At 45.8% G+C, this 19,194-nt stretch overlaps 3 protein-coding genes and 1 non-coding gene across 5 annotated transcripts; 2 read left to right on the top strand and 2 right to left on the bottom strand.

Moving 5' to 3' along the window:
* Positions 1–2,206: 2,206 nt before the first annotated feature.
* LOC112872489 lies at positions 2,207–2,345 on the bottom strand. The gene has a single exon (XR_003224683.1). It is a non-coding gene; the product is annotated as a small nucleolar RNA Z247 (small nucleolar RNA).
* A 4,418-nt stretch (positions 2,346–6,763) lies between these two features.
* On the bottom strand, positions 6,764–9,587 carry LOC112902692 (non-structural maintenance of chromosomes element 1 homolog). The gene is made up of 6 exons (XM_025971862.1): positions 9,251–9,587; positions 8,342–8,538; positions 8,168–8,248; positions 7,613–7,846; positions 7,422–7,499; positions 6,764–7,342 (listed from the first exon to the last, which is right to left on the bottom strand). The coding sequence occupies exons 1-6, from the start codon at positions 9,363–9,365 to the stop codon at positions 7,037–7,039; spliced, it is 1,011 nt and encodes a 336-aa protein (XP_025827647.1). The 5' UTR covers positions 9,366–9,587; the 3' UTR covers positions 6,764–7,036.
* Positions 9,588–9,784: 197 nt separating this feature from the next.
* LOC112902332 lies at positions 9,785–10,996 on the top strand. Its single transcript, XM_025971356.1, has 3 exons — positions 9,785–10,234; positions 10,375–10,525; positions 10,615–10,996. Exons 1-3 carry the CDS (start codon positions 9,833–9,835, stop codon positions 10,860–10,862), a joined length of 801 nt encoding a protein of 266 aa, XP_025827141.1. The 5' UTR covers positions 9,785–9,832; the 3' UTR covers positions 10,863–10,996.
* Positions 10,997–11,160: 164 nt separating this feature from the next.
* Positions 11,161–19,194, top strand: LOC112902330 (actin cytoskeleton-regulatory complex protein pan-1-like). 2 transcript variants are annotated; one of them, XM_025971354.1, is made up of 8 exons: positions 11,161–11,922; positions 12,065–12,270; positions 13,891–14,138; positions 14,913–15,086; positions 15,170–15,326; positions 15,439–15,578; positions 15,667–15,702; positions 17,926–19,194. In XM_025971354.1, exons 2-8 carry the CDS (start codon positions 12,120–12,122, stop codon positions 18,805–18,807), a joined length of 1,788 nt encoding a protein of 595 aa, XP_025827139.1. In that variant the 5' UTR covers positions 11,161–11,922; positions 12,065–12,119; the 3' UTR covers positions 18,808–19,194. The 2 variants fall into 2 exon arrangements, with proteins under 2 accessions (XP_025827139.1, XP_025827140.1); XM_025971355.1 differs by having other exon boundaries at positions 12,023–12,270.

Raw genomic sequence — 19,194 nt, 5'->3', positions numbered from 1 at the left:
AGGTTCTCCTGTAGTTGTTAGGAAACCATACCTGACAGTACCATCAGTATAAATCTTATCTTTGCGTATACCACTCTGTGATCTGGTAGCAGGACGATGTACTGATGCAGCTGGCACCGCAGCAGAAGAAATTCCCTCTGTACCGTCATGAGCAGCAGAGAGTTCTCCCGCCCGTGCAGATGCAGCTGTGACGTTCACTGGTTCGTCTCCACGGTCGCTGACGCCTGTCCCGGTCGGCGGAGGAGAAACGGTTGCCGACGTGGCTGCTGGCTGGTGGTCGAGGCGATCAGCAGGAGAGTCGCCTGCACCTGTGCCTGATTCTCCTGATGTTGGCAACGATCCTGAAGCACCTGCAACCAAGTCTTCTTGTGTGTTTGTGCAATCAGAATTTGCTTCGGTTACTCCAGCCTGTACACTTGATTCTTCCTGGTTTTCAACATTCAACTCAGAGAAAACATTAGATGGACAATTAGTATATTGGTCTGCTACATGTTCTCCCCCTAAACCATAGCAAAGAATTTCGGAGCGAAGTCTAGCACCGGCATTAGGATGTAATTCACTGAATGGAAAAATATTTTCATCAAAAATTACATCTCTAGAAATATAAACACGGCCAGAGGAGACATCAAGACACTTGTAGCCTTTGTGCATGGTACTGTAACCAAGAAAAACACATCGGTTGGATCGAAACTGGAGTTTGTGTGTATTATATGGGCGAAGATGAGGCCAACATGCACACCCAAAAATTCTCATTGAAGAGTAGTCGGGTTTTTGATGGAATAAACGCTCTAGGGCGTAGTGAAACCAATCGTTTTACTAGGCACACGATTGATAAGATAAACAGCTGTTTGAAAAGCTTCGTCCCAGAATTTGAGTGGCATACTCGCATGGGATAACAAGGAGAGCCCGACTTCAACTATGTGACGGTGTTTTCTCTCAGCAGACCCATTCTGTTGATGGGTGTGTGGACAGGAAACAAGATGAACTATGCCTGTCTTATGGAAAAAGGAATTTAGAGTTTGATATTCGCCTCCCCAGTCAGTTTGCATAGCAAGGATTTTTCTGTCAAACAAGCGTTCTACAAGGAGCTGAAATTCCTGGAATTTTTGGAACACTTCAGATTTGTGCTTTAAGAAATAAATCCATGTGAACTTGCTAAAATCATCAATAAAACTCACATAATATTTTTTTCGACCAACTGATTCAAGAGCATAACCCCAGACATCAGAGAACACAAGTTCTAAAGGAAATTTAGAAATACTAGACGACTTGGGATAGGGCAACTGATGGCTCTTCCCTTGTTGACAGGCATCACAAACTGACTGACTCGATGACTCATCACGATAGGGAAGATTATTGCTACTGACAACTTGCTTAACAATAAAGGATGAAGGATGACCCAGTCGACTGTGCCACTGAGATAGAGGCAATCTAGTGGTACTGTAGACTTGCTTTATTGATGGTGCTGGCAAGGGATAGAGGCCTCTGTGGCATCTTCCTCTAAGAAGTATGTTCTTCGTTTCCTGATCCTTAATAAGAAAGAAATCAGGGTGAAATTCTAGAAAAGCAGAGTTGTCAGTAGCAAGGCGATGAACAGAAACAAGATTTTTCTTGGCATGTGGAACACATAGAACATTATTTAAATGCAGATCACGAATAGGGGTATGAACTGTAGTATGACCAATATGACTAATGTCCATACCTGTTCCACTCGCCGTGTGAATCTGATCATTCCCTTGATACTTTTTCTTCATGGACAACTGCTCGAGATGTCCCGTCACATGATCTGTGGCACCGGTATCAGTGTACCAGTTGGTGTCCACACCGTACGAGGATGTTGCTGCTGCAACAAGGCGCTGATCTGGCACGAAGTTTTCATCGAACCTGTGCCAACACTCTGCAGCCGAGTGGTTTTTCTTGAAGCATACCTGACATCTGTTCGCATCAGAGTCGGTTGGAGCGCCTGACATCCCGCGGCTGTTGTTGTAGAAGCCACGAGAGTTGGAGTTGTTGTTGTTGTAGGAGCCGCGTCCTCCTGAGTTCCTGCGACCAGAATGCTGGAAACCGCGACCAGAAGATGCGCCGCCACGAGTGGAGCCTCTCCCGTGTGACTGAGTCTTGCCGCGCCACGATCCACGACCCCGGGTGGCGGAATTTGCCGACCCCGAGCCAGAGCTGCCTCCTCCATAGATCAAGTCCATTCTAGTCTCAAAATTGAGGAGTTGAGAATAGAGTTCACCAACTGAGATGGGTTCCACTCGAGCGCATAGAGCGGAGACGATCGGTGAGAATTCTTCGCCGAGCCCGGTGATGATGTACTCCACCAATTCTTCATCTTCTAGGGGCCGTCCTGCAGCCGCCATGTCGTCGCCAAGAGCCTTCATCTTGGCGAAGTATTCAGCAACGGTGGAGTTCTCCTTCTTGGTCGTTGCCAGGGCAATCCGCATGTTGACGGATCTTGCTCGCGTCTGTGACGCAAACATGTCTTCGATGATCTTCCAGGCGTCGGCGGCAGTGGCACAGGTGGCCACCTGCGTGAGGACATCCTTGGTGACCGACGCCAGGAGATAGCTAAGGACTTGCTGGTCCGTAGCCTCCCAGTCCTCACGCTCTGGATTGGTGACCTTCACCTCCTTCCCATCGGCGCCCTTCTGGACGACTTCGGCCGGCGGCATCTTGGCGTCACCAGTGAGATAGCCCAGAAGACGTGCGCCTCGGATCGCCGCACGCACTTGTGCTTTCCACAATGCGTGATTATTCTTGCCGAGTTTCTCTGTGACGGGTTGGGCGAGGAGAGGATTGGAGGAACTAGATGATGAACTCGCCATGATAGTTGCTCAAGAGCGATGCAATCTATTCACGGACTAAGGCTCTGATTACCATGTAGAAAGATCAGAGGAGCGGAAGCACGACGCCCTATCTTGGGTCGCTCGTGAGTTGCGTGTTGATTGATGCAGAACAGCCCTGCATGCAGCACTTACATATAGGCGTGAAAGCTTTGGAAGCTAAGCCAAGAGACTATCCAAATATAACCTTCCTATACATAGATAGTCTATTCCTATACATAGATGAACTAAATCTCTTGGCTTTGGCAAGATACGTTAAGGCAAATATACATCAAACCTTCCTATCTAACAATGGCTAATGACGAGGGCTGCTGTGAATGTGATAGTGGTGGAAGGAAATTTTGAGCTGAGTAGTCGCCGCTGATGTAAACCGTACTGCATGCGTAGCCAAGTCAGTCGTCTCGTAGCTAGTGTAACGCCTGTCTTTATTTCTTGCTTTCCTTGTCAACAATGCAAACTGTTACAAAACCATTATAATAGTAATAGTAATAATAATCGAGGTTTTACAATAATTGCAGTGACGCCGGGAATGGCATGCATGTCGGGGTGGAGCTGCAGGTTGACTTTGTCAAAATCTCCATGCATGGTGGTGTGTGTCAGGCCAGGGCCGGCATCAGACACACAGTAATATAATGTAGGAGTCCGTAGCTAGTTTGCGTGAAAATAAATTAAGACACATGAGTTCCCTCTCGTGGTTTGATTGGAGTTGGTAGTGGAAACGCAAATGGCCGCCCCTCTTGCTATATATGACCCTCCATGAGCTACAATGATCTTGATTAACCAGATCAGTCATCGAGGGCTACCAATATGGGGTGGCCGTAGGTGCTCCCACGGCCATCTCTTTTTTCTCTCTCTTTTTGATAGTTTTCAGTTGTTTCTTTCTTTTTTCTTTTTTTTCTCCAAATAGCATGTAGCGGTACCATAGGGTATATTTTAATAATTGCCCTCATATAGTCAGGGCGAATCAAGTAGGGGATCGAGACCTCCTACCTCCCGAAGATCAATGGATACCCTCTTAGCCCCTCTTCTTTTTCGGAACAAATAATGAAGAAGAAGGGAGGAAGAAGAAGAGAAGTGGGGAACAAGAAGAGAAAGAAGATGAGCCCCCTCTTCACTTTGCTGCTGGATTCGCGCCACTACATATAAGGCCTGTTTGGTTTCACTTACCTGAGAATTGCTTATCTGAGAATCAAGATTTTCTGATAATCCGCTGTCTGAAGAATCTGCTGTCTGAAGAATCTGGGATGTTTGGCAATCATATTTCTTAAATTACTGTGTGTTCTTAATCTGTGGTAGTAGCTGCTTAATCCATCTACAACACAAAAGCATGATATAAAGATCATTTTTTTAAACAGAACAAACACCTATTCAGGTAAATCTTGATTTTAGGAGATGCCATACGCAGAACCACTTGAATTCTTATGTCTGAAAACCTGAGTATATCTATGAGGAGGAAGAAAAATTACCTTGAAGCACCTCCAGCAAGATCAATCCGGCTGGATCTGTTCGGCGGTGACCCTGGGGAGGAGGGGCAACGACCAGGCGACCGGTGCAGAGGGGGAGGCGGCGGTGCAAAGGGGGCGGCGACCGGTGCAGAGGGGGGGCGGCTAGTGCAGAGGGGGCGCCCGGGCGTCGAGCGAGGGGAAGGGGGCGCCGCTCCTGGAGATGGGGAGGGGCGCAGAGGGGGCGGCGGTCGGTGCAGAGGGGGCGGCGGCCGGTGCAGATGAGGCGGCGGCTGGTGCAAAGGGGGCGGCCGGGCGTCGAGCGAGGGGAAGGGGGCGCCGCTCCTAGAGATGGAGAGGGGCGCAAAGGGGGCAGCGGCCGGTGCAGAGGAGGCCGGCGGCAGGGAGACGCGTTGGCAGCGCAAGAGGTGGGAGGAGAGAGCGAGGGGTAGGGAGGACCGAGGGACATGCGCACGGGGTGGGGAGCTGAGGGAGGGGTATGCGGAGGAAAATGCGTTCGCTTTCCTACGAATCGAGCGAAAGGAGGCCGGCCAGAAAAATCGCTCGATAGTTGTATTTTGGATTCCCAGAGAAGCGACGGTGGAAAAAATCAAGCCGGTGAAGGAAGCGTTTGGCGGGATTCTCGTTTTTTTCCACCGAGAATCCAATTTTAATCGGAACCAAACAGGCCCATAGCCCCATGTCCTATATATGCTGCGCTAGTCTGCACGGATCTTAACTCTTAAGGCTCAACTCGGCTGACGCGAGCAATGAACAATTCTTCTATTTTCCTTCTTCCTCGAGGGGAGCGATGAACAATTCAACGGAAGGAGCAATGTTTTCAGATACCCATCACCCTCACGTACGTCACCAACTGATTTGGTCTAAACTGAACTTTTTGCAACCCGTCCTGCACTGCTGCAGTTTTTTTCAATTGAAATTTATTTTTTATTTTTTCTGACGCTCGTAAGGAGCGGTGGAGAGAGTACAGGGGGTTGGAGGAAGCAGAATGACCGAAGTTACAAATAGAACCAACCAGAGATTACATTTGGTTACATGGGAGAAAATAACTCCATTCTTCGAGACAAAGTTTGTCGACCGAGGTGCGGAGCCGGTTTTGCTAGAAACGGAAATCTAAGGCGCAGCGTCGAAAGATAACATCATTTGATTCTTAAACATGGTTGAAAATTGCTGCATTCCTACATTTCCATAAATTCCAGAGGAGCCCCGTTAGTACTGTCGAGCGCATGTTAAGGAGGAGCATCCTGGCCCCGGCAGGTCAACATCCCACAGAGCTTCAACCTGTGAAAGGATAGAGGAGGAAAGTCCAAAGGCACTCCAAAAACTCCGAGCGCGGTGGCAGTGAAGGAACAGATGTTCATTGTCCTCCGTCAAAGTTACATAAGGGGCAAGAACCATCATCGTCCGCACCACGGGAGCTGAGGCGAGCATTGGTGTTGAGCTTGCGGTGATGGAGAAGCCAGAGGAAGGATTTGCAACGTGGTGGAGCCGCGTTTTGCCAAATGCAGGAGGCAGAAGCATTCAATTAGGATTATTGCCAATCTAATCCTATCTGTCTGTCACAATACCTGAATGACGTAAGAATACTCATCTTAATTTATGGTCAGTGGGTACCATCCTTGTGTTCCTTCCAGCTAGCTAGTTGCATCAGGCATCAGCAAAGCGGAGAGCGTCAAGCAAGCAACTCCAGGGAGGCCAGGGATCAGATGGGTCAACCTCAGGCAGGCTGAGGCCCGGAGTGTCGGCGTGATGCATGTTCATCTTCATCATCTTGACGATGCGATCGATAGCTCCATTTGAAGCACAGAGACAGTCAAACCTCAACCCATTTACGTTCTCTGAATATTACAAAGAAACAGCCAATGTATCTCCTTTTAGAACATATAATACAAGGAGAATCGATCAGATTCGAACAAACTAGGACAGGATTACTCGGTGTAATTTAAGGACTGTTTAGATCTCTACCTCGGACGCCGCGCCACGCCATGCCACACGCGCCGCAGGTGTGGCGGCCGAATCGGCCGCCGCACCTTAGGCGCGGTGTGGCGCCGTCGGCAGGCCGGCAAACAGCCCTCTAGTCAGCTTCACCAACATCTTTGCTCTGACCAAGGTAAAGCTTGGCCTTGATGATCAGGGAGTTGAGAAACCAGCCGTTTCAGAAACCCTGATCCTGCTGAAGAAACCTCTTGGGCAACCTCTGGTATCGATCGGGAATAAAACCCACACGTCCGCATTGTATTTGACTATTACTGAACAAGAACTGAGCAATCAACTAGGTTCAGATGTGCATCTGCATGCAGATCTGAGCTAAAAGATCATGCAGTGTACTCCGATCTTGCTTCTCCTGCACGGTCCATTCACGTCCAATGTAAAACTTAGTCTTGATAATGCCTTTGCGTCTTTCTTAACAAGTGGAATATAGGAGCAAGCAATGAAAATATCAAAATAACATGCTTCAAATCGACTTCAACATGCTTCAGTGCTCAGATAGGTTCTCCACTTCCAAACCAGTAAAATGTACCCGCCTAGCTAGATTGATATACTGTCAGATAAATAATCTCTAGGAGTTTCTAACACCATCATCTTAAGGCCTGCCAGCACTAGAAGCTGCAGCATTGCCGCTTCAAAATAACCATCTACTACCATTACACACCATCTTCCATATGTACAGACATAAGAGAGAGCCTGCCAATCTCACTACCTAATCTCATTCATTAGACAGCATCATCACTTCTTCCTTCTTTTGGAAGTCCTGGTTGCCTGCGAAGCTCCTGCAGAAGACGCCTGTTGAGCAGCCTCAACCGCTTCGGCTTTAGTGCTTCTAAGGGTCCTACTCCTAGGCACTGCTGTTGATGGGCCTGCGTTGTTATTTTCTTCCACCAGCTCCGCTTTGACTTGCTTGCGCCTCTTCCTCGACGAATGGTTAGCTGAAGGGGCTTCATCCTCACCAGGCTCATTCACATAATCATCGCCACCGGCTTCACCATCCTGGCGGGGCCATTCGGTACCGCAACCTGGACAACCTCTCGAAGCCTGCATATGCAGATGAATTAGCAAGCCATATCTTAAAAATCAACAATGGTAACAGTGTCAACTAGAATTAGGTGGCTACCTTTCGTTGTGAAAATTTCTTCCTCTGACAGTACTCGTGAATTCTTACATTGCATTCATCATTAGGACAACTTGAGGCCTGTTGCAGAACATAAACAATAGAAAAATAGATCATAACTTTTGTAGGTTACACGGTAAATTTAAAACAAGACCAAGGCAACTGAAAATTATAGAATCGTCAAGTATCAGTACCTTAATACAAGCTTCATTACAGACCATGCATGATGGGATGTCATTACCACGGAACCAGCTTCGGAGATCAAGAAATGATCTGGTGCCCAGACCAATCTTGCCTGTGGAGGTGTATGACAACCAACGGTCCCGTATCAGTTCATCCAGAGTTTTCTCTTTCTGGGTCAGTGAGAAGTTCGTTACGGAAGTAGGAAGACGAGATTGGCTGTCCTGTGAACCGTCTACAATTATGACCTGGGAACAGAACAGTCAACAACTCGTCACACCATATTGCAATCAAGATTAAGGCCAAACAATCAGTATATATTGTAGTGCTGCTATGCCATGCCATTTCAGTATTTCACAGAAAATACTGAAGGTACTACTGCTATCATTGATGACATGGCAACTGCAAAAAGTATATGAAACTATTATATGCTTAATTGCTTGCAAATTTGTAACCATTATGAGCTAAACCAAGCGCATAGCCATATACATGTTTATATAAGACAACCACGTGGTGAATAAATACATGAAAACCAACAAATCATCTTCCCAGAATACTGTACAACAAACCTGGTTGTCCAGCCGGACATTGAGAGCGTCAATACTGGTTATGCTCCCATCATTTCCAGCTTCCTGAACAATTGCTTCTAACTGCCACATGAATCATTAGTTACATCAATACATGTGAAAATCAACAGCATATGTGATATCAGATTGAGCTATACAAAGCAAGCCAACACATACCAATCCCTTGTAGAATGCAATCTGAGGCACAGAATACTTTGTTCCAAGCTTTGATTCTTCGTCAGCAATGTTATTAACCACTCCGTAGTACACCATTCCATCATACTGGTTTATGCATGCTCGCAACTCAAACTGCAAATATGCGAGGTCCTTGTTGATCTTGAGAAGTGTATCACTGAACAGTTGTTGATGAGTTGCTGCAAGCCAGGATATGAAATAAGTGACTGGAGACTAGACAGTTGGCAGAATGAATTAGAAGCTTGCAACTCCTAGGCTATATACTCTTCTATATCTGGTACTAGATGTATGATTCAGCCAAGTAACCAGCCAGGCATCAGTTGAACTGAAAATGATTACAATCCCACATGCGAAGGCCATTAGAGACAGCAAGCGGCGTGGTATAGGAATGGGTACCGGGGTCCCTGTCAGAGGCAGCAGCGAAGACTGCGTGGAAGTCGGGCTCGGCAAGGGGGCCGCGGGAGAGCAGCGCCTGCAGCAGGGTGTGATGCCGCTGGCGCCAAGGCAAGGGTGCCATGCTCTGGCTGCTCCCCGCCGCTTGGAAGATAGCCTAGCACTAGCAGATGATTTCGAGAACTAAGAACCTAGAGAGTAACTTGAACCCCGCTGAATATATGCAGTGAAGGATGGGTTGGCCGTTGCGTACTCTGGAAGGAGAAGGGGGCGGAGTGGCTTGCACTGTAAGCTGCTGCTTGCCCCTGCACCCTGTTCAGCATTAACAAAGGCCCCCATTTCCACGACTCTTTTACCCCACCCCAGGGCTCAGGCCACCCTTTCATCCACACATGGTGCTCCAGGGGGGCAGCCCCCTGGCCGCCCAACCGGGCATGGCGCAGGAGCATTTCGTCGAGCACTTGTCGGGCAATGACGCGTAAAGGGAAGATGGCTTACCGGGGTTCTTGCCGGAGAGGGCGGCGAAGACGGCGTGGAAGTCGCGCTCGGAGAGGGGGCCGCGGGAGAGCAGCGCCTGCAGCAGGGTGTGGTGCCGCCACGACAGCGGCGCCATCGCGAGCTCCTGCTTGCTCCCGCTCTCGCTCGGGAACCGGGTGCTGCTAGGTTTCGCCCCGATTGGATTAGATCCGGCGCGAATCGGGAACGAATTCCTCCGCCCGGGGATTGGGAGGATCAGAGTAGAGGACGGAGGGAAATCGATTGATGTTTTGGGTGATGGATGGATGCCGATGAGGATTTCGGCGTTTCGCGGGAAGCGAGCGAGCGGGGGAGACGGGGAAGGAACCCGGGAAAGGAAATCGATGCTGCTGGGTGGGTTGGGCTGGCTACTGCAGCTGCAACTGAATGGGCTGGGCTTCCTGGTCAGGTCTGGGCTCGCCAAGGTGTGTGCTCTTGGGCCGGCTTGGCTTGCTAGATATTTTGCCAGGCAGGCTCTCAGCCAATGATGGCCACACACGACGCGCCGACTCGCAGCGGCGCGCGACCCACCCACCCACCCAGCGATCCTTCGGCTTGCCTTCCATGGCGCTCGCGTCCACCACCATGCTGGCCGCGACGACTCTCCCGCGGCTCCTGCCCGGCTCTTCTTATCCCTACGCATCGCTCTACCTGCAGCCCCATGGCAGCAGCTACTGCGGTAATGGTCGCGGGGCGCGCAACGCCGACCTCCGCTGCCGCCGCCGGCTCCTCACGGCGCGAGGCGAGCGCCCGCCTCCCGACGACGAGGACGAGCAAGATCAGCAGGATCCGTCGTCGGCACCTGCTGGGGGGTTCGACTCGGCGGTGGCGCTGTTCAACCGCGGCGAGTACCACGCGTGCCACGACGTGGTGGAGGAGCTCTGGTACGGCGCCGAGGACCCCGCGCGGACGCTCCTCCACGGCGTCCTCCAGTGCGCCGTCGGGTTCCACCACCTCTTCAACCAGGTCCTCGGTCCTACCCATCCATCGACCGATGAATTGTTGGATTTGGTGAACTGCATATGCATGCCAACAATCGATCGATGGATTCTGAATTTGACGCCAACAATATATCCATTGCTCGATGGATCGGCCTGTTCGTGCAGAACCACCGCGGCGCGATGATGGAGCTCGGTGAGGGCCTCTGCAAGCTCCGCAAGCTCAACCTCGACGACGACGACCCCTTCTCCCAGTTCCGGGAAGAGGTCGCCGACGTGCTGCAGTTCCTCTACCGCACCCAAAAGGAGCTCGCCGCGTGTACGTGCAAACTTTCTTTCTCTCCGTTCTCGGTCGAATGATAATCGATCAACACAGTCGAATCAGAATCCATTGTTCCATTGATTCAGGCACCGATTACCTTTGTTTAACCATGGATGGCTCGCCGAGCTCGTACCAGCTGCTCGGCAACTTCGCCGCCGGCCAGCAACTCTACCGGTTTGAAGCTGATGATACAGACAACGGCGCTTCTAGCATCATCTTTTCCGTATCTGACGATCGCACTGCACAGGAAGCTCATCATAGAGTGAAACTTCCGACATTACATGCCACGGAGCAAAATCTGACAGATCTTCAATGTGCCTACCAACATATATAGTTGCGTGTTTCAGCTGAGGTTCGGTCGAGTGCAGTGGCTGGACCATTTATCTACCAATGTATATATGTAGCCTAGCACATCAATTTACGCTTTTCAATGTGTTACCTATCTCACTGATTTACGGTTTTGAACGAGATCTAGTTAAGTGGTTGAGCATTTACTTAGAACAAAGTAGTTAATATAATAAGACCATTTCATTCAAAAGAATTATAAAATATTATTTTAATAAAAAATTGCTTTGGGTCTTAAATTTGATCTAATTGTAGTCAATCCAATAAAATATCTGCCCACATGTTACCTCAATAAGAAAAAATAACTTATACCAATAAATTATTTTTAAAAATGTAAAATACATTTAGCATTTCCTATCCTAAGTTTTACAATTACACGGCTTTTCTTTGCAGCTGCAACTGCTCAGACCTATAACTGAACGGTTGGGCTGTGCAGCTGCAGCCAGTCCAAGAATTTGAAGTGAACGAGCCAAATAACATGCAATCTGTTGATTTATTTCTAAACTCGCAACACATGCATTTCTTCCTTAACGATCCATTTATCTTTGACTTTATATCCGATGGCAATTGTGGTAGAATATGCTTTTTTTCTAAACTCATAGCATGTATGTTTCTTCAGTAGTAGTATTCTCTTCATAACTTTAATATTTATACATCATTAAGCTAACACTTACTATGCAGTCATACAATATTTTTCTAATCTCAGCACACATATCTTTTCCTACAAGTTTTTTCTTCGAATTTTAACGTAATCTGACACAATAACATATACCTATTATTACCATCGCTTTGCTTTCTGAACAGCAGCGTCTATACGTCAGTTTTTTTTTACACCTATCCTAGTTGACGCACAAAATAAGCGGCATCAACATTCGCACAAAAAAAAAAGAAATAAAACCCCAGAAACACACACGCCCAAGGGCAAGGGGAAAGAAAGGGTGGAAAGCCACCGCAGCAAAACCAAACCCTCTCGGCTTCGCCCCCCTCCCCGCTCCCCTTCCCCTTCTCATCCGCGGCGGCACGCTCAAGCTCAGGGACTCGCTACCGAGGTATGCATCTCTAGCCCCCTAGAACTCCGAGCTCCAATCTCTCACCATAATCCCAAAATTTCTGATTTTCTGGGATTTTTTCCGAATTTTTACGCGCAAGATTGGTTCGATCTTGCTTCACAAGGAGTACACATTTGTCTAGGTTTTTGGGGTTTCCGCGAGGGAGCTTAATTAGTTGGAGACTTGGAGCCTTCGTGATGGCGGCCGCGAAGGCGGATGCAGACGCGGAAACGAGGGACGTCGGCGGCGGCGCAGGTGGCGCGGGCGGCGGGGGAGTTGGTTCCTTCAGCGAGCAGAGGCTGGTCGAGAAGCTCAACAAGCTCAACAGCACAGCGGCGAGTATTCAGAGTATCCTTTTTTCCATGGTTACTTTCCAGCACGCTCGCAAATTCCGAAGCCTAGGTGTTGCTGTCCCTTTCAGATTCTTTTGATTAAGTAGCGCTAACTTGCAAACTGCAATGTCTATGAGTAGAACTGCTCAGGGGATTTCATTGGGCATACTAAGTGTGCCTGTTCCGTGCAGTGCTTATTGTCTTGTTAGTTTTCTGGTGCACATGGATAGAAGTTAAAAATCCTCTTTGTGTATGAATTTATCGTATCTGTAGGACAATGTGATTTATGGTTACTGTACTGTCAGACATTTTTCTTGATTTTAGTGTCTTTCTCAGGCAGTTTATTTGAGAAAAATAGTATTGTAAATGTAAATACATCATGGTAAAAGTTTTGGATATCTAATGAGCTTGATTTTTTATGTGTTTTTATCCTTGGATATAAAGGTGTAGAAATCAGGACTCCATGTGTTTCACTAGGGGTGCAAATTGGTGACCCTTAGGTGCACCTCCAACCTTTTGGAAAATTAGCACAAAAATTTGAACTAAAGAGGGTTGAAGGTGCACCTAAGGGTCACTAATTTACACCTCTATGTTTCACTTCCATTGGCTAAAAGGTGACCTAGGCTACCATCATCTTGCTAATAGCACTATTACCATCATCTTACTGTCACTAATACCCTTTTGTCTTTTACTTGATTGTCCCTTTTATCGCTGGCTCTTGTTTGGTTTCAGCTCTAGCCTACACCAGCTTTCTGGTGACTAAAAGGCTTTGTTATTATTGTTGTTACTGCCAATGCTTGGTTACCATCTCTCTATAAATATGATTTTCATTATCTTTCGAGGCCGTTCCCTTTGTGAAATGGAAATGATAACAGGAACTCCTACGGCTCTACATTGCATATTTTAATAATCACTATGTCTCTTCGGGACATATATTTCTGCTATCCTGTTCAGTTTGCCAATTAAGCGAGGAAAATAATTATATGACATATCCTTCACTAAGGAGCTAAATATTGGTGAGGTGGTTCTAAGTTCTAACTGCCAAACTAGCTTGCTCTGGTTGCTGTTATTTATGTACTAATATGATAGTAACTAGTAAGCCGTTTTTTACTCTTGGTTTGCTGATTGAGCTTTATGGTATTCTGATCATAACCTTATGTTATCTGTGCCATGTCCAAAATAAATTGTAGCAGCATATTATTGCGCTGAAAATGTATTGTGAAACTACTTCACCTTTTTATATTATGGCTGTATATCTTCATTTTGAGCCAACTACCCAGTGAAATGAAGACACATCCTACACCCCCTATTGATTAAACAAATTCTGTAAGGCATATGTTTGGAGTTTGAAGTAAAGGTGCCCTCTGCAGTATTAGCATGCTGCATGCCCTTCTTATTGACCGTAAAAAAGAGAATCCTATGATTTCAATATTATTGTGCTGCTTCTTTGTGAGGAATTTCATGCCATATGTTGCATATGCCACTCCATATCTAAGCGAGGAACTGTGAGATATACTGCATATGTTCTTTTTTTTGTCCCTTCTAAATTAGAATTGTCCTTTTTTCCCTATATAAGTTTGCATTTAGAGATTGTATTAGCAGTTCTTTTTTTTTGTATTCCTTAATTCTTATGCAGCACTTTCACAATGGTGCATTTTTCACCGCAAAAAGGCCAAAAGGGTTGTAGACACATGGGAAAAGAAGTTTAATAGTGCAACGAAAGATAAGAAAGTATCATTCCTGTATCTATCGAATGATATCCTGCAAAACAGCAAACGCAAGGGAGGAGACTTTGTGAATGAGTTCTGGAGGGTTCTACCTAGGTCACTGAAACATGTATATGAAAATGGGGGAGAAGATGGAAAGAAAGTGGTGGCAAGATTAGTAAGTTTCATCATTTTTCACTGTTACGTAATTAATTCTTCGCATTCCACCAGCTCCTTTTATTCTAGAGTTGTCCGAGAGCATTGTCCAAGAATTCAGGAGGATCTACATGTGTCAGTACCATTGGATTGACCGTCACTGGTTTAGTGTTATAGGAAATTATTTGAGCCATATGCTATTGCTGCTCTATATTATTTAATTATCCTTATTACTCCCTTATAGGCTTATCTGGGTTCCAGATAGCACTTTTGTTTGCTCTGGTGTATTTTGATGATGTTATCATAGTCACCTGCATCAGGGAATGGTGCATTATATTTTGATTTATATAATCATGTGTAGAGAAAATGTGAGCTAATAGTAATACTACAGCTGCATCAATTAGTAAAACAATTAGCCTTTTTGATATGCAGCTTTCCTTCGTGTTCGGGAGAAGCAGATAGCCTTCTTAGTTTCTAGCCTAATTTCTCTATTTCTAGGAGTGTTGGGTTTAATGAGTACATATTTCTCAAATGAGTGTCTTGCTTGGTATGTTGCTAGTCAGCTGCCAGAAACATCGATTCAGACTCTTCCACTAGTATTATATGTATAAAATATTTGCATAGGGTTTGTGAGTCATAGTTTGCTTGGACCTTCATCAATACTCTGTAAGGAAAGTTCCTATTCATAGCATGAGTGGATTTTATGGAATTACTCATGGTAAATTTAATCATTTACTTATCTTTATTGCTAGTAAAAAAAACTAAGTCTATCTTGCTATTCTTTTTGGAACTACAGATAGGAATTTGGGATGAACGTAAGGTTTTTGGGACCCGTATTGAAAGTCTGAAATATGACATTCTTGGTGACAACCCTCCTATATTGGATAACAACGGGAATAGTTCAAATCCTAGCTCAAATCCCCCTTCAAATTCCAAAGTTTCACGGAAGGATTCTGGTACAATAGTAAAAGTAAGTTGCTTATTCTACTGCATGAATCTAACATATTGGATTGGATATTAGAGCACCTTCTTATTTGTTGGCTTTTACTGTAGAAACTTACTGTTGGTGGGATGCCTGAAAAGATTGTGACTGCATACCAACCGGTCCTTGATCAACATTTTGATGAAGACACAGCTTTAAACAAATGTAAGAGTACTGTTGGTGTTTTGGAGAGGATAAATAAAGATATAGGCGATGCTAGCACCAATGGTAAGGATTTTTCTTGCTCATATTTAATGTTGTGAATATTTGCTGTTGAAGAAAGTTTGACAGCACTCTTATGTGCTCTGCTTTTTTTTTGTCCTGTATTTTTTTTCATAAGGTAATCAGCCAGCATCGACATTGATTTCCGACCTTCAAGAACAAGAAATGACCCTAAAGCAGTGCATCGAACAACTTGAAAGTGTAGATGCAGCGAGGATATCCCTGATCAATCAATTAAAAGAAGCTCTCAGCGAACAGGTCTTGATGCTTTCATTATCTCTCCAATGTTCCATTTCAATTACATGCCTTGTGCTGTTCAGAACTATATGTTTTTCTTATATGACAGGAGTCAAAGTCAGTGGTTCTTCGCAGTCAGTTGCAAGTAAGAATTATTCTTTATCTTATTGCATGCTGTTGTCCTTTTTGTTTGTTGTTATTTCCTTGCAAAATCATGTCCTAGGTCATTCTGTCCTATGATGCCTTTACTGTTAATGCCCAATTAAATGGGGTTTATTAGGTCATAAATGCTGAGCATGTTCTAGATCTGTAAGTATTCTCATTATGATGCTTATATATCTTGTCCTGTCTATTCTTTTAATCTATTTTGGAGTTCCTGGACAATATTCTTTTATCTTGGTACTGACTAAGATGTCCCATGATATGTGGCCATAAGTAGAATGTTTCATCTATCTTTGGCATCCCGTTGATGAATGCATCCACATGCTCAGGATGAATAGTGTGATAAAATAATTAGAAATAGAGGCAGGACATGCACAGATTCCTAGGGAGGCGCTAACATTATTAAACCAATTGAGGTTTGCGTGGTATGTGTTTGTTGCATGTCTATGTCAGCGATCATAATTCATAACGACTTGGTGCGCCTTATGTTAAGGACAGTATTTTGTGGTACTTTTTACATGCATTTGGGCTCGGACCATTCTGTGAATTCAGATGTTTTCTGTTTTGGTAGGTATGGGGAACCCGATTAACATCCATATCCATCAGAATCTTACTTTTCCATCCATAGCCATAATAGCGAGTGTCTATAAGTGGATATGTGTAGACCTACAAGTAGATAATATTATCCATTACCCCTGCATTGCAAGTGGACTCACCTGTGCAGTTGGTCCTGCCAGCTCCGGATTATCTTCCCCAAGTTTCAGTTGAGCTATTAAAATTATGGTGTTGACACTAGGTTGAATTCCAATACTAAACTTTTGGTCTTTAAGGCTTCATCCATTTTCTTCATGCCTATGGAGTCTGCTTGTGCATTTAGTTTCCCATTCTGTGCAAAGCAGATCCTTTATAGTATTGAATCACGCCCAACACATGTAATTGATCTCGTTAGAATTCTATGGTGTCAACGAGAGTTGAGTACAGTGAAATTTTGCTCAATTTAATAGAGTGGGGAGTATTAAATTTCTAATGATCTGTACAGGCATGGGTAGGGGAGTGGGTGTTATCCTTCTCATACCCTATATTCGAGTGAATTGGTAGATTTGGTGGAAAGGATTCTGCTGCAGAAGATAGCTGTGGTGTGTTTGAGTGTGTTAGAAGACTTGGTTTTGCAATTCATGGGCGCGACTGGATAGCCGCGCCCCCCAGCAGTGCTCAGCTACCAGACAGCCCCAGGGAGGCAGGGTTGAGAGGGCACTGGGAAAGGCAGATTGCTAATTCTTGACTAATCTTTGGAGTCTTTTTACAGTACTGTTCCTGACTATGGTAATCTTCATCCAATGGCATCCCCATCAAGATTGATGGAAATTGTAGAAGATCAAATCACCACCCTGTCTAACTACTTCTTACTGTGTGTCGTCACATAGATCTCGAACACTCTTGCCTCTTTCTCCTTTTGTTCCCCCAACCCCCCCCCCCCCCCCAACACACACACACGGATGTAAAATGCCCCCCCCCCCCCTCCCTTTTTTTTTGTGGAGTGGACATATCAGAAAACGTGGTTTCAGTTTCACGTTAGCCAGCTCCCGATTCTAAATTCATGCAGGTTAGTTAAGAAAAAAAATCAAGATTTCATGAATTATTTGTTTGCTGAATGCACTTGGGATAGTGAGCAGTGAGCACATGTGTCAAGCCATCTAGTGTTCCTCTAGCACAAGTATGCATCTTACCAACTCCTGTTGCTACTTGGCTACCCCACAGGCTTAGTTAAATCCCACGGTTCACTTGAACTGCTTCCTGATTCATTTATATTTGTGAAAAAACCACACCTAGACTACTTCCCTAGCACCTTGATAGTCCCTGTGCATCACCTTCCATATAGGTCTGTGGTCTTGACATCCACCCTGTCTGGCTGTTGCATTCCTCTGTCTGATTGGGGATGATATGGTAACAAAATGCCTGAGGTCTTATTTTGAAATAGAGTTTGTATCCCAGGTTATGGAGTCATGTGTGTCTTGTTGCCTATCACTGCCTCAATTAACTTTCTTGCTGGAATTTATCTGTGATGTCACAATTAACTTTGTTTAATATTGGTGATATCATTGTATTTGATATTTGTATCTGTTCTGCAATTATAATTAGGCTTTACCCATTTTATGACATTATTAAAGTGATACCTTGCTAATCTTTGATCTCATTATCAAAACAGGTTGCTCGAGCAGAGGCTGAACGTGTCATTCAACTTAGACAACAACTGGGTGGTGCCCTTGCCACTAGCGCAACACAATCTAGTCCTAGTCCGCTCATGATTACTCCACCAGAGCAAACAACTGGTATGGTGCAAGGTTCAGGGGTAAGGACAACACCTCCACAGTCACAGCGACTGACTCCAGCAACCTCACTTCCCCCTACAGTCAGTGCAGTGGGTGACGAGTCCAAGAGGTCGGCAGCAGCTATGGCAGATAAGCTTGCATCTTTGTCAGCACCTGTGCTGAGCTCCATTCTCTCATCTCTTGCCGCTGAGCAAGCTGCTTCCATAAATGGTGGATCATCTTCTGGAGAATTCTCTGGAGGACCACCAGGCTTCCAGATTGAAAAGAGGCCTAGGCTTGAGAAGCAGGCTGGTGATATGGGTGCTCCTCCCTTTTTTGGGCAAGCGCCACAGGTGCAACAGCAGATTGGAGCAGTACCTACTACTCTTGGAGGCGCGCAACCACCAACGCCAGTTCCATTTCCACCACCTCCACCGCCATTGCCATCTCTATTGCCACCGCTTCTACAACAATTTGGTCAAAATACTGGAGGAATGATCGGAATGGGAGGACCTTTCGGGATGATGGCAGGCTCTATGCCACCTCCACCTCCTTTGTCCAACATTCTGCCGGCAGGTTTCCCGGGACCAAGTGGGCCACCTCCTCCACCTCCACTTCCACCGGCGCAGAGCCAGCCCCAGCAGCAGCAGCAGCAGCAGCAGCAGTCTTCTCAGGCACCACAGCAATCACCGACATCAACTGGATTCTTTCAATCATCAGGCATGAGCTTCTTTCCTCCGGTGCAGGTGCAGCAATCTCCATCTGCCCAACGACAGTGATTTAACGGTGGCATAGCATTCATCGGGCTATAAAGGCAGCGCCTTGTGCTAACTTTGTACATTAAAAAAATAATCTCTGAGTATCGAGCTTATATGTGACTGGTCCTGCAAGCGAAGCAGGACCAATGGTCACGGATTAGAAAGATTTGTAGAATAGGCATGCGGCTTTTGTGATGTATAGCTAAGTTGTTCCTTTTGGTCCGAGGAATTGTTTGACTCTTCATGGTCATATGTAGTAGTTAGACTTTGCCTTTTCCTTTGCATTGATCTTCTGAGGCAAAAGAAACCGACGTTGGCATTGATCCTTAAGAATTGCCCACTGTTAGAACAGTTTTAGCGCTGAAACATCTGTAGAACTTACTGGTGATATGACGTGAACTTCAAATA

This window comes from Panicum hallii, chromosome 8 (genome assembly GCF_002211085.1).
Source record: "Panicum hallii strain FIL2 chromosome 8, PHallii_v3.1, whole genome shotgun sequence".
In the NCBI taxonomy this organism is placed as follows: domain Eukaryota; kingdom Viridiplantae; phylum Streptophyta; class Magnoliopsida; order Poales; family Poaceae; genus Panicum; species Panicum hallii.
The sequence above is the reverse complement of the archived record's forward strand: the minus strand, read 5'-3'. Positions and strand labels throughout refer to the sequence as shown.

Coding starts and splice junctions, on each gene's coding strand:
- LOC112902692 (XM_025971862.1), bottom strand. CDS start 9,365: ATGGCGCCGCTGTCGTGGCGGCACCACACCCTGCTGCAGGCGCTGCTC. Junction 8,539..9,250: donor CCTCTCCGGCAAGAACCCCG/GTAAGCCATCTT, acceptor CCTGGCTTGCAG/CAACTCATCAACAACTGTTC. Junction 7,847..8,167: donor ATGTCCGGCTGGACAACCAG/GTTTGTTGTACA, acceptor TTCTGTTCCCAG/GTCATAATTGTAGACGGTTC.
- LOC112902332 (XM_025971356.1), top strand. CDS start 9,833: ATGGCGCTCGCGTCCACCACCATGCTGGCCGCGACGACTCTCCCGCGG. Junction 10,235..10,374: donor TCCACCACCTCTTCAACCAG/GTCCTCGGTCCT, acceptor CTGTTCGTGCAG/AACCACCGCGGCGCGATGAT. Junction 10,526..10,614: donor CCAAAAGGAGCTCGCCGCGT/GTACGTGCAAAC, acceptor CCATTGATTCAG/GCACCGATTACCTTTGTTTA.
- LOC112902330 (XM_025971354.1), top strand. CDS start 12,120: ATGGCGGCCGCGAAGGCGGATGCAGACGCGGAAACGAGGGACGTCGGC. Junction 14,139..14,912: donor AGAAAGTGGTGGCAAGATTA/GTAAGTTTCATC, acceptor TTGGAACTACAG/ATAGGAATTTGGGATGAACG. Junction 15,703..17,925: donor TTCTTCGCAGTCAGTTGCAA/GTAAGAATTATT, acceptor TTATCAAAACAG/GTTGCTCGAGCAGAGGCTGA.